The sequence below is a fragment of the Mixophyes fleayi genome, chromosome 7 (assembly GCF_038048845.1).
Source record: "Mixophyes fleayi isolate aMixFle1 chromosome 7, aMixFle1.hap1, whole genome shotgun sequence".
NCBI classification, from domain to species: domain Eukaryota; kingdom Metazoa; phylum Chordata; class Amphibia; order Anura; family Limnodynastidae; genus Mixophyes; species Mixophyes fleayi.
Genome location: NC_134408.1, coordinates 60,813,533 through 60,827,296, shown reverse-complemented (window position 1 = coordinate 60,827,296; position 13,764 = coordinate 60,813,533). Strand labels below are relative to the sequence as shown.

Below are 13,764 nucleotides of genomic sequence, written 5' to 3'. Positions count from 1 at the left end.
ATATTTGTTGTCTATTTCTTTTTAATTACATTTTAACATAATATATTGATAACTATGGGCTTTTATTGTCTTAAATTATAGTAATACAAAATCTATCCCCTTTTTGGTTGTGGAAGTGATTATAGGTATTTAAATATAAGAAACTGTCTGCTAAATGATACATTTCAAACACCATAGTGGATTCATACAATAGTTAAGCAACAAATAATCATTTAAAACTATCTGTAGAAACAAAATTATCTTACCTGTTTCAGAATCAATAGCTAATATGAATAGTGATTTCCTAATAATTAGACAGCCAGCACGTTCCACACCACCAAGATTATGAATACCGCACTCCACTAACTGCACATCATCATCAGCAACAGGTCTGACCCACAAGACACTTCCATTTGTCCCAGACAAGGCAGATAACAAGAAGCATGGGGATTGGAGTCCTGCAAAGATTGAAGATGTCTAATATCCCTTATATTGATATCTATAACATTACAAATCCTCTAATCAGCAACTTATCATGATGTTCAATTGCTCAACTTTTCTCTCCCTCTCATAGCCACATCTTACACAAAGGGGTATATTTACTAAACTGCGGGTTTGCAAAAGTGGAGATGTTGCCTATAGCAACCGATCAGATTCTAGCTGTCATTTTGTAGAATGCACGAAGTAAATGAAAGCTAAAATCTGATTGGTTGCTATAGACAACATCTCCACTTTTTCAAAGCCGCAGTTTAGTAAATATACCCCAAAGTCTTTGCTAGATTGTCTCCTAAACATCTGTAGAATCCTATGCATGCATGAGTATTAAAAATAATAATTGCTTAATTACAAGATCAGGAAAAAAAATTACCATTGCCATTTATTTTGTTACAAAAATATAAAATGTTTTGATTATCTGTGTGTGTGTGTGTGTGTGTGTGTGTGTTAGGGAATTTAGGCTGTAAGCTCCAATGGGGAAGGGACTGATGTGAATGAGTTCTATGTACAGCGCTGAGGAATCAGTGCTGCTATATAAATAAATGGTGATGATGATTATAGTTTGTTTGTTCAGCTGGTTTTCAGGTTACACGCTGTGATATTGGTAAAGTTACCAATATTACTGGAGATATCTCAGTATGTGTGGTCAGCTTAAGGTTAGGGCTAAAAATGGCCTCTGATCGATTTCTTAGAATCACAGGACATGGTAGTCAAGTAGCTGTTTCCTTCTCCTGTAACATAGCCAACCGCCTATGGGACAAGCTATACTAAGCTACTCACTATTGTGTTGTCTTCCCATTTTACATTACTGGGTTAGTAAGTGCAACATTATGCATAGGAATGTATGTTGTTTCTACCTCTGGCACGTCCTCCCTTCCACTCCCACTATCTGTTGGGGTCCCACAAGGCGCTGTTCTTGGCCCTTTACTTATTTATTATATACCTCTACACCTTCTAGAGAAACAAGCACTTCTGTGTGCATGGATCATTGTGTTTAACTGAATTAGCCCCTTAGTATCATATTCTGGACACAGTGTTGTCTTTTTTCCCTCCATCACATTCAAACTTTGCTAGGTTTAATCCATTTACATTGCAAGGGACTGTAACTGTATTTATTTGTGTACAAACTATCAACTGAAATACCTACCACACAATTGATTCATTATGCTTTTTCTGAGCTGTGGATTTTTAATTTATATTCAATATATTATATACTGAATTTGTCTTCAATAACACTGGTGTCCATCTCATCTTTCCATTCTTTTTGTCTAAAATATACTGTATGTTGAGTGTCATGTTACCCTAAATAGGACCAGTACGTGTGCATCCTTAATGGTTTTTCAGGCAGTGTGGATATTCATAAGAGCATCTAATTGTTCTTGCTTTTTCAATACCAGCCTACTAGTACATTAGATTATAAATTCAATACATTCAATGTAATATTTGTAAACAACTGCATGCACACAAAACCATAATACAGGAGTTTATGATAAGTGACTGAACTCTTGCAGAGAAACCTATATATAATTTGACATTCCACTAAATAAATATACAGATGAGGAAAACTGTCCTCACATAATACCATATTTACTAACTGTACCTAAATTCCATGCTCAGTTCCAAGTCTTAAAGATATGTTCCTGGAAATATCCAAATGTTTCAGTATTGTTCAAATGTGTAATAAATAATTAAATTCTTTCAATGTATTTTCTATTCAACAGGCTTTAGAGACCAGGGGCTAGATTTACTAAGGTGCGGGTTTGAAAAAGTGGGGATGTTGCCTATAGCAACCAATCAGATTCTAGGTGTCATTTTGTAGAAGGTACTAAATAAATGAAAGCTAGAATCTGATTGGTTGCTATAGGCAACATCCCCACTTTTTCAAACCCGCAGCTTAGTAAATCTAGCCCCATATATAAAGAGAAAAAGTATATCATAGACAAATATAATAATAATGACATTAAATTGATTGCAGTCCTCTAAGGTCTACTGAGACACATCACATACTTCAATATGCACCAGCTAAGCAGCTAACTGTCTCTGGAAAATTCTTTATCTTTGTTTAAACCAAGTTAGATTTTGGAGTCATTTGCTGCCAGTATTTATTTAAATGTGGACAGTCCAAAACAGGAGGCATAAGAAGTGCCAACCTCCACATAATATGTACTATTCATAGCCCATAAATGTATATATATTTTTGTGGGGTTTCATATGTTCCCTATATATAAATTTAGTTGGGTAATTTTATTTAAAATATTTATAGAGATTAGCTTGGGGACCCCAAAAACATCTTCCCAATCCTCATAGTCAATGGGTCCTCGATCTGCTTGCAAATTTGCTTTGATTTGTTGTCTTGTGGAAAGTTGTCTTAAGAGTCTAAGACTAACCGTTTGTAGGCTAATGATGTGGGTTTGACTTGTTTCCATGACTGGAACCAACTCACTAGCTGTGAAAGTTGTATTTTGGGGGAAGGGGAGTTCTTAAATTGAGTTTAGTGCATGGGTTAAATTTACACATTTTGCAAACGGATAGTAGCTTTTCTTTAAACAAGCAAACATCTACAGTCATCTGCAGAGAGTCATTACCTTCATCATCACAGGATACGTTTAAGTTGCTTGAATTGTCAGTTTTTAAAAGAAAAAGAACATCTTGCACTGCATCCTTGTTCACATCTTCTGTGGCCAGAAAAGCATAACCAACTGTTGAAAATACATATAGTAACCATTTATTCTATTATGAACAAACAGTACAAACATTGTTCCCTTTCATGCTGAACATAAATTCTGAGATTACCCTGGATGTTTTACAATTAGTCCATTAATTATCATGTGCAATGTAAACATAGGTGTTAAGCTTGAAGAACTAAGCGCAAAGTCCCGTTGGAGTATCCCATGATGTGCTCCTGCATTACAAAAAACATTGTTTATTTTTGCTCAAACCTCATAGAGCGATGTTTTAGTAACCTAACATCCTGCGGAGTTTCATTACGCGAGGCTCCAATGGGACTGACTTTGTGCTGAATTGAAACATCCACTATGAGTGCTGTGTGCCAAAGTAATATATGAAATAACATGAGTTAAATGAAGGGAATTCCTTACAAAAATCTATTACAAACAAAACAAAACAAAACACAACACAACTGTAGCTAGTGTCAATGTACTCTCCACATTCCCTCTTGGCATGCTCAGCCAATGTGGGTGTTGCTGGGACCACACAAGAGCTCTGGGTGTACACTGTACAAATCAATCACATATTTTCTGTATCTCCTTCTTCCGGTCTGATTTTTTAATGGTAATACAAAGTTTCAGTACATGACACTGAGTATCTAAAATACAGACAGAAGGATAATACACATTTGGTGCAACAGAAAGCAAAATAATTAACTCATGAGGAAAAACACATCAGAAAGTTTGTATGGTTTGTCAAAACTTCAATGAAAGACACAAGCTGAAAATGAATGATAAAATTAAGCAACCAGAAGGTTGGCACCATCCCCAACAGTTAAAGAGCAGTTAAAATAAAAAGCGTGATGGTTAAGCCTCAATTCCACTGCAAGTATGACCAAAAGTATTGTGAACAGTAATATTAACCACTGCCTTAATTACAAGCAGCAAAAGACAGAGCTCACATATCTAGGACAATAGCCGATTGCCGATATAGGACAATAAGATCACATAGGGAAACATAGTATGTCCAATATTGCCTTACAGTTTTGCTGATACCATTGGCCATGTTCCGGTGTGTGATTCCACCCAATTATAGAGTATGTTTCTGCTATGGTCAATAGGCTTCTGCACTCCCCCATTCTCTACCCATTTAACTGTGATGAGAGTGAATATCTCTTTCCTACACATATTTGTGAAGACAGAATGCTAGAAATATTTAGTTGAGTACAAACTGTTCAGTAACTTATGCTATATTTCTGAGCACAGTAATAGACTGGCATTTACATATTAATTTCTGACAGTGGAAATACTTGCTCTTAAAATGTGCCATGGCTGGTCACAGACGTGCAAGTATTTGCTTTGCTCTGCCCAAGGGAGAGACTTAGTAGGACTATTTTTTCCAGAAATTACATACATTTTCCTAAACATCCCACAAACCAGTATTTTGATTTCTGTGAGTGCGTATGTGTATTTTGCCTTGACTAACTTACCTGCATTGTCATACTGTATGCTCCAAGTTCTCTGAGAAAATGGTCTCACTGGACAAGGAATAATAAATGAAAAGGCAAACACCACTGTGAGACAAAGAAACAATGCTCCAAAAAAGAATGCAGTGCGAACTCTTGACAACCGTGAAAGTCCACTCTGCTTTTTAATGCATACATTTTTTTCCCCACTCTTGTCATTGTTTTCTACAGCGTTCACATCACTGCTTTTTAAAGGGTGGTCTTCCTCATCTATATCCTTAGTGTTCATGATGTCAGAGTGAGACACGAATACCTTCTGTAAGCAGAAAGAAGGTTGATTATGTTGAAATCCTAAATTTCCATTACATGCACATCAGCAATACCTAACTTTAAAATCATTGGGGACTGTTATTAGAATGTACATAAATATATTATACATACATATTATATTAAAACAACAAACATACAAAAAACTATAACACTTGCTAAATGTAAACAAAGGGTGCAGCACAAGAGAAGTCATGACATCACTAAAAGTCATTAACAGACCATGGTCCTGAATCAATAAGGAAAGCAAAGCAAAAAAATAAAAATAGAAAGTAAATTTGCACCATATTGCATTGGAGGGAGAGGTAAATTTAAAATGTGAGAACAGATTTATAGTTGGGGGTAGGACACATCCTAGAAAGATCAAGTTTAAATTTCACTGTAAATATAAAGCTACTGAGTATTTGTGTGTTACATGAAAAAGCAGTTAGTAGTAATAAACTAATTTGCACTCCTTGCATTGTAACATTGTATTGTCCAGGAGCAAATCTACTCCTTTCTTCTGCCTTGCTTTCCTTAATGAATCAGCACCTATGGGTATATTTCTATGGAGCTGCATGTGAACCTGTGATTAAAGAAGTACATTTTACGCAAGAGGATGGTGTGGTCTACCTGTCCCACACCATTAGCAGAACTACATATTTAAATGAGCTTACAGCAATACTGTGGACATATGAAAGCATGCCTAATGTATACTACTTCAGAGATGGAGAACTGAAATTTTCATAAAATGTTAAATCGATCCATTGCACCATGCAGGTGCACGCAAGTACACCACAAGCACAGCACAATGCACATATATATTGGAAAAGATGGAACATTTTTTAGCAACTTAGAAATGCATCCTGGTGCCTGGAACATGTCCCCTGTATGAACTCCTCCACCTTCCATTGGAAGATAGGTATGAACAGCTCATTGCATCAGACCAGGTTACCTGACAATACATGTTTGTGAAGGTGTCACAGGCTGGCGAAATGTTTGGATTTATAATATTTTAATGCAATTATATTTCCATTGATATAATGCCATACTATCTGTCACAGAATTTTGAGTTTATGAATAGAGCTGGGAAGATGCTGTGATTTTTTTTGTGCTGAGTGGTGAGGCTGGTTAATATTGGAAACATTTAAGACAATATTCTTCAGGAAAATGCAAAATTTATAAAGGATTTATCTTCACCCAAAATGTGTAATTTAATATTTAATGTGTATGGGCAACTCCTCACCAACGTCAGTCTGTAATGGCTAACATACACTGTGATTACTGTGATGGTGTGCGCCTGAATAAATAGGCAAAAATTAAACTTACTTGAAGCAACACTGACAGTAATCCCATTAAAGGACACTGCAGGCAGGCACTTTTAGTTCGGTTTTAGATGAGAAAAAAATAAAATAAAAATCAATTGCTTTATATACGGTTAGATAAACTTTAATTACAGCACCAATGTTGCAATTGTATTTTTGGAAAAATTATTATATTAAGAACAGGCAATCATTGCACACTTTATAACACTGTTAAACTTTTGCTACATCATTCAAATACACATGCTTCAAAACACTTCACTTTTACAACTTCAGATTAAAACATTTTACCATTCCCAATCATTGTAATGATCAAATGATCTAATATCTAACTCTGATTGTAATTAATATATTTTCACGCACACATTTTGTAACCATTTGTCTAAAACAGTTAAATGTTAAGTTCGGAATTTAACTTGTTTGGCCAGCTTTAGCCCCCTTTCACAGTAAAAGGTCAATAGTGGAATCTAACTTGCGCTCAGCTGCACAACACATGAGAAAAAAATGTTGAATATCAGTTCCCTCAAAGTTTAGGAACTTAATACATATATATTTGTGAAAGGTATTATTAGTAGCTCTTATTATATGGCAATTTGCAATTTACGTTTAGTGGTCCTTGAACTGCATTAAAGCAATTAGATCTACATTGGAAACAAATGCAATCTACAGCATATTCATGAAGTGGCTTAATTGATTTCAGAGATTACCCCTATTGTAAATTCCAAATTGAATCCACAATAGCGGAATATATAGAGCACAATGACTCAGATTACATCAAAGGTTACTATCTGGAAGCCCCATAAATGTGTTTAAGGGGTAAACTGATCCAATTGGGTGCATTCATCAAAAAGCAAAAGGATGCTCTTAAAAATGATCTCCTACATAAAATTAGGGATCGCGAAACTAGTTACAAGACCTCTCTAGCCAGGGGGACACTGACAGAGTTGACAGAAACCAGGGCTGCTCAATGACCAAACAAATCTAGCCTTTAGAAAATGTAAGCACAAATATTTTCAGTGGGGGAATAAGCAGGGGAAACTCTTAGAGCACTATGCTCCCAGCGAGCCGTATCCTTTATCCACTCATTAAAGATGCTGACGGGAGATAGTGCCATTTGACCCAAGAGATTGTGTCTGCCTTTCACGCTTATTATTCAAAGCTGTGTAATATTTTTAAGGCCAATCAGTCACTGACCCTAAAAAAGAAGACAAAGGACTATCTTCAGAAGTGTAATTTTACCAAAATTTCCGATACTGCTAAAGAGATGTTGGACCAACAATTCTCCTTGAAGGAGTTAGAGGATGCCTTCTCCCCCAAACTGTTGGGCAAGAGTCCAGGCCCATATGGTTTCACTATAAGTTATTATAACATTTTTGGGCACACATTGAATGCTCTACTCCTGAGATCCTTCAATGAGATCCCCAAGGAGTTTGGCTTCTTTCTGTAGTCACTCAAAGCCCATATCACTATTCTCCACAAAGATGGCAAGGACCCCTCCCGATGCTCATGCTACAGGCCAATTTGTCGACCTGATACTTTTTGCAAAAATGCTAGCTAATCGCTTAAAACTTTTATTACCAATTGCCAACCAAACCAAAGTGACCAGGTTGGTTTTGTCCCGGGACATGAAGCCCGACATAACACCACAAAGATCATTGACTTAATGTACTCGTTTAAGGGCATGTCAAATCCTACTTTAACGCCGCATAGGTTTTTAACAGAATAGATTGGCATTTCCTCACTGGGGACATGGAGCACATGGGACTGGGTCCTGCCTGCTAACACAGAACCCTTCCCTTTAAAAGAATCTCACAGTTCGAATTAAAGTCAATGGCTCCCTTTCTGACATGTTTTCCATACACAATGGGACACGGCAAGGTGGCCCGCTCTCCCCCGATATTTGTCCTTTGCATGGAGGCCTTGGTCGGGTCAATTACAAACAATCCTGATGTGCCAGGGGTGTGTCTCGTGTGTGTGTGTGTGTGTGGGGGGGGGGGGGGGGAGCAGAACATAAACTGGCTTTATTTGCACACGATCTGGCAATCTTCCCTCTCCCTGTGATTTCATAGCCCAATTTGATTTAGAATTTAAGAAATTTGTTGAATTATCCAACTTAAAAATAAATTATGCCAGATCTATGGCTCTGAACCTCTTGATTACTTCACCAACTTTAGAGGGGCTCCAACATTACTTCTGTTTTACCTGGCACTCCAGTCACAACACATATCTCAGAGTATTATTAACAAAAGGTCTCTTTAACTTGTACAAGGCTAATTTTTTCGTGCATGGACTTTAGGAACTCGCGGTCTCAGCTCTTTTCCTGGCTAGGGAGAATCGACATCATTAAAATGAACACCCTACCAAGCATCTATACCTCCTTTAAACACTCCCTATTCACATTCCTCCCAGATACTTTACTGATCTACAAAAACTTGTCCGCAAATTTGATTGGCCAGGAAAACCCCCTGGATTTTGTCATAATATTCTCTATAGGCAAAAAACACAGACAGGTCTGCAATTACCTCTGTCCTCCAAAAATTACCAGGCTGTTCTACTTAATAGGATTTTAGAATGGACCAGAGCAACTGACTCCAAAGAATGGGTTATGAGTCATTAGGGTCATTATATGGGAAATCTACCCAGTGTTCTTCCGTAGCTTTGCAAATTGCCACACTCATTCCACCCCACCATCGGTCCCATTCTTCATTGCTGTACTAGACTAAGGACTTTAATATCTCCATAATCTCCACTATCCCCTTTTACTCCCTTAACTTCCCACCAGGACTGTCACCAGTGGCTTTTAGGTCATGGTCTACCTAAGCAGTGGTCTGAAGCGATCAGTTAGTGGTGAATGGAAGGGTGTGCGCCGTACCCGTTTTGCAAAAAGAAATGGGTATTCCACCTTCTGAATTCTGGTTATACTTGCAAAATAGACACTGCCTACAAGATAAGGCCATCCTGGCTGGGGTGGGAAGAAATCGAACTAGCTTTGAAGACCTGTGTTGAGTCTCTCAAGAACCCAAACAAATGTGGTGGTGGGGGGTTCAGTTGCGGGTGATGTGGTGTGCGTACATTTACAGCAATTACGGTAGAAATCTCTGCTCAAGACTTCTGTCAAAACTTTGCTGCAAAATGTTTTACGGACGTTCCGGAGACACTTCACGGCTAATTGAATCTCCCCAATGGTCTATATTATCTACAACCTCCTTAATGTCAACCTATACAACTCCTTACCAGGTTACGCCAGGTCTTGGGACCGGGAACTGGGAAGGTCAAGTAACATAGAAAAAAGCAAATCCATCTCGCTCTAAGGTTAAGACTTCCTCATCATTTGTACCTAAGAATTATTTGTAATTATGTAGGAAATACAAAATGAGGGGGTGCTCTCACAACCAAAGATAATATCAAGAGAAAAATGGTGAAAAGAATCACCTGAGATTGTTAACTGAGGCACAACCAGACATGGACAGTATTTAAATTTACACTCCACTAGTCTTTCTGTAGTGGAGACGCAGTTCAAGATCCTCTCTCGTTGATACAGGTGCCCATCTCAACTTTATAAAATGCATCTGGGTGTTTGATGTTCCTGCTGGAGGTGTGGTACGGGAATAGGGTATCCACTGCACATTTGGTAGAGCAGCACTGCTCTAGCACCCTTCTGGTATAAGGTTAGAGAATATGCTATGGAAATTGTGGAATGCCAGTGCCAATGGCCCCACACTTTTGGTTATTCAACCTTCCAAATATTTTGATCTCCCAATATATTAAAAAAGTAATTGCTTAGACACTTAAACAATGGCGTGTAAGTGGTGGATCCCAATACACTGGAGACCTGCTGTTCCCCCAAGCCTTATAGAGTGGTTTAATAGGATAGATCTTTACATGAGCATGGATGATATTTCCATGTCTAGCTAAGATCAATTTACAGAATTTATGGCAATATGGCTCCGATAACTCGAAATCAAGGACACTCCTTCTTACCGCTCCCTCATGGAACGTGAATAACCTCTCAGCATTTTGTCCAGACATTAGATAAACTAGGTATGTGGCTTTTATCAGCGCTCTCATATATAGCAGCCCTAATATAGCACCGTAGAAGTCACTTTCCTCTACAAAACCATACAGAATAAAATAGAGATGTATATATATCGGGCGCTTATGAGTTCATACAATACAGTACTTAGTTATACAGCAAATTGTCTTAGTTCACCATATTCCTGTATACGTAATCTCTCCGAGATAGGTAATTCTGGGATGGTTGATCAATGTCTTTGCTTTTTTATGAAGAATGTCCAAGACTTTATCTGATTTTATTTTTTATTTCATTTTATGTTATGTTGGTCTGTGATTGTAAGAAACATTAAAAAAGGTCGTTTGGAGATAATGCACTATGTGCTTGTTATGTTCACTTGTTTTCCATGTGACATTTGGAGTTGAACATACATCGTGGAGATTGTGACCTTAACGATAAACTATCTGTGCTATAAAAGTAAGCAGACTGGAAGGGGTTTTTTAACCCCACCAACCCCTATATTATAACTATCTAAAGTTGCACTATTATTTATTTTACACGTGGTGCGTACTATGAATATTTATTCATGCACATACATCCAATCTTTGATTGGGTTATAGTATATACCATTATTAAGAGAAATTATTGCTGAATTGCTTTTCTCTGTTTCCGTTTTTTCTCTTTGTATATACGAGGAAATATCGGAGGGATCAGATAAAGTCTTGGACATTCTTCATAAAAAAGCAAAGACATTGATCAACCATCCCAGAATTACCTATCTCGGAGAGATTACGTATACAGGAATATGGTGAACTAAGACAATCTGCTGTATAACTAAGTACTGTATTATATGAACTCATAAGTGCCCGGTATATATACATCTCTATTTTATTTTATCCAGACAACCTGACCTGCTCCCATATTGGCAGGTGAGCTACATCTAGATGTTCCAATTATACTGGAATTATCAGAATGCCCCCACCCCCCACATTTCCTACACTTGTTTATCTGTCTTTTATTTATTTTTTATTATTCTTTAACAGTGACAAATTTTGAGGATGGTTTTCTCTTTGTGCTTCGAAATGTATTGATGTCCATTGTTACATTTGTTTGTTCTTTCTTCAATAAAGAAAGATTATATAAAAAAAAAACTGACGGAATGCCAATATTTTATTTAAAAAAGAAAGAAAGCATTTTGTCATAACTTAGATGTGTTTAAAAAAAAAGGTACACTTTTAAATCTGTGCTTCTACATATAATGAATAATCATCGAGTCCTCACCAAGTACTAAGATGTGATAAATGTCATGTAGCAAATAATACATAACAGATTTTACGTTGTCATTATTTGATCATCAAAATGTAAGCCAACATGAAGGAGCAGTGTGTGAAAAATTAAGTACACTCTTAGGGGCATATTCAGCGAGAAAATTACCATATTAACTGTTTTTCCGCGCATTATTACCGTAATGACGGTAATAATGCACGGACAGCGAGATTTTCGGCATTTCCGCCGAGAATTGAATATGCCCCTTACTGTCTTATTATTTTCATGTCAATAAAAAAAAGATAATTTGAGCTTGCGCTGCCTTATGAAGTGTACTTTATTATTTGATCAACATCTACATTAAAGCAGTACCTTTGGCAGTTGTCTATAGCATTCAGATTAGTGTTAACACCATACCAAGAAGAAGACAAGACATCTATAATGAATGATCGATCTCTACCTCTGGCACATCCTCCCATCCACTGCAACTATCTGTTGGGGTCCCACAAGACTCTGTTCTCGGCCCTCTGGTTTTCTCACTTTGCACTTCTTCTTTTGGTGAACTAATTCACTCATTACTTCAATCCTCCAGTACCAACTTTCCACTGGCAAAATCAAAATCCACCTCTCCTCCCTGTGCTCTATCTTGTAACCAACTCTCCAATATCTACATGTATGTTGCAAAGCTACCTAAAGCTCGATATGTATAAATAAGAGCTTATCTTCTTTCCTCCTCTACCAGTGTCACTACCTCCCTTGAAATCTCCTTTACCACCAACACCACAATATCCTTAGTCTCCCATGTCCATTACTTGATATCACTTTTCAATGTCCCCTCTACTTTATTCCTCACATCCTGTCTTTCTCCCAGTCCTGGTGCATCCGCCTTTGAAACATTAGCCTGCCTCCGACAACCTGGCCTAGGCTACAAACCAGTGATGCTCAATACTTCATGAGAAGACCGAAAAAATAGATTCTATGGAGAACATTCAATTATCCGCAAGGTGCTGCCGAATATCACTTCGATGTCTCGCTAAACACTTTGCCGGCTAATACGGTGCCGAAATCTCTGCTTATTTTATTAGTTTTCATACCCACTGGCATTAAATTACATGTATTTAATGCTAGTATAATGCATATGAATGGGTATAAAAATAGTGCCCATTGAATTTAGTTAACACATACCCACTGGCGATTTTACGAGTGTTATGGTGTGTTGCATTTTCCTTAATGCCTTGTGTTCACTTTCGTTTAAAGCAAATAAACTCATTGGAAAAGTCTAAGTGATCTCTAAGGAGCTTAAAAACGTACTTGTGCTTTTACAATGCAAATACAACACTATGATGCAAGGGGCTGGTGATTAATAATTCTCTTAGTGGAAATATGCTTGAAATAATCTTGGTATCAATTGTAAATAGATTGTACAAGAAGCCTGCTCATCATTTTCTATTCCCAATGCAATTTACTAACAGTAAAAAAAACTAAACATAAAAATATCTCACCCAACAGTAAAAAAAACCCCGAGATCAATAAAATCATGACATCCTTCTGACGCTGCTAAATTGCAATCATCATGTACCAGATTATTGGATTCGGGTGTAAATGGTTATGAAGCCCATATTTTCAGACCCTGGTCATGCTGCTACGGTTACTTTTGTATGTATACATGAGGGTCATACAACAACACGGTAAGAACTGGTGGCCGTTACTAGATGTTTTATAAAAATAAATGGTCAGTAAATACAATGTTCAAGGGTTGTAACCTTGTATTGGATAAACCTCGCCATAACCGGGTAAACGTCATCATTCCTACCTATACACTTCCTGCTCCGGGACCCCAGCACCATGCTCTCCGTCACTTCCAGGCCCTGCACCCCCGCCCTGTGCTGCGGGGATGGGGACCGTTGATGACATGTGTCGAGGAGGAGCTAAACTCAGACCCGATGAATGGGCTGTCAACTACATGTCCCAGCATGCCCACTAAGCTGGGAAAGCCGTTCAGTCACGGCCTGGAATGGATTAATAATAAAATAGTGTCGTCCAAAAGTAATAATACTGCGTGTACTGTATAGTTGTCTGCACCCCGCTACTTCACAACATACACACTCTTCATCTCCCTGCTCATGTCACCCACGTCCCATAGTGACCACAGCATACCACTTACACTGACCAGAGGCAAGAGACCAGTGCTCTGTGATATGTGTTGGTGCCCGGAGCGCTGATCACACAGGGACCTCTACTTCCGGTCTCTC

At 37.8% G+C, this 13,764-nt stretch overlaps 1 protein-coding gene across 4 annotated transcripts in view; it reads right to left on the bottom strand.

Annotated features, from left to right (window-relative positions):
* Positions 1 to 13,763, bottom strand: part of FAM234A (family with sequence similarity 234 member A) — a 44,037-nt gene extending 30,274 nt beyond the window's left edge. Inside the window, exons 1-4 of one of the 4 annotated variants that reach the window (XM_075179892.1) lie at positions 13,677 to 13,763; positions 4,631 to 4,922; positions 3,060 to 3,173; positions 246 to 437 (exon numbers count right to left, since the gene is read on the bottom strand). In XM_075179892.1, the coding sequence (XP_075035993.1) occupies positions 246 to 437; positions 3,060 to 3,173; positions 4,631 to 4,895 (571 nt within the window). In that variant the 5' untranslated portion in view covers positions 4,896 to 4,922; positions 13,677 to 13,763. The other 3 variants (XM_075179893.1, XM_075179890.1, XM_075179889.1) reach the window with 3 other exon arrangements.
* Position 13,764: the final 1 nt, after the last annotated feature.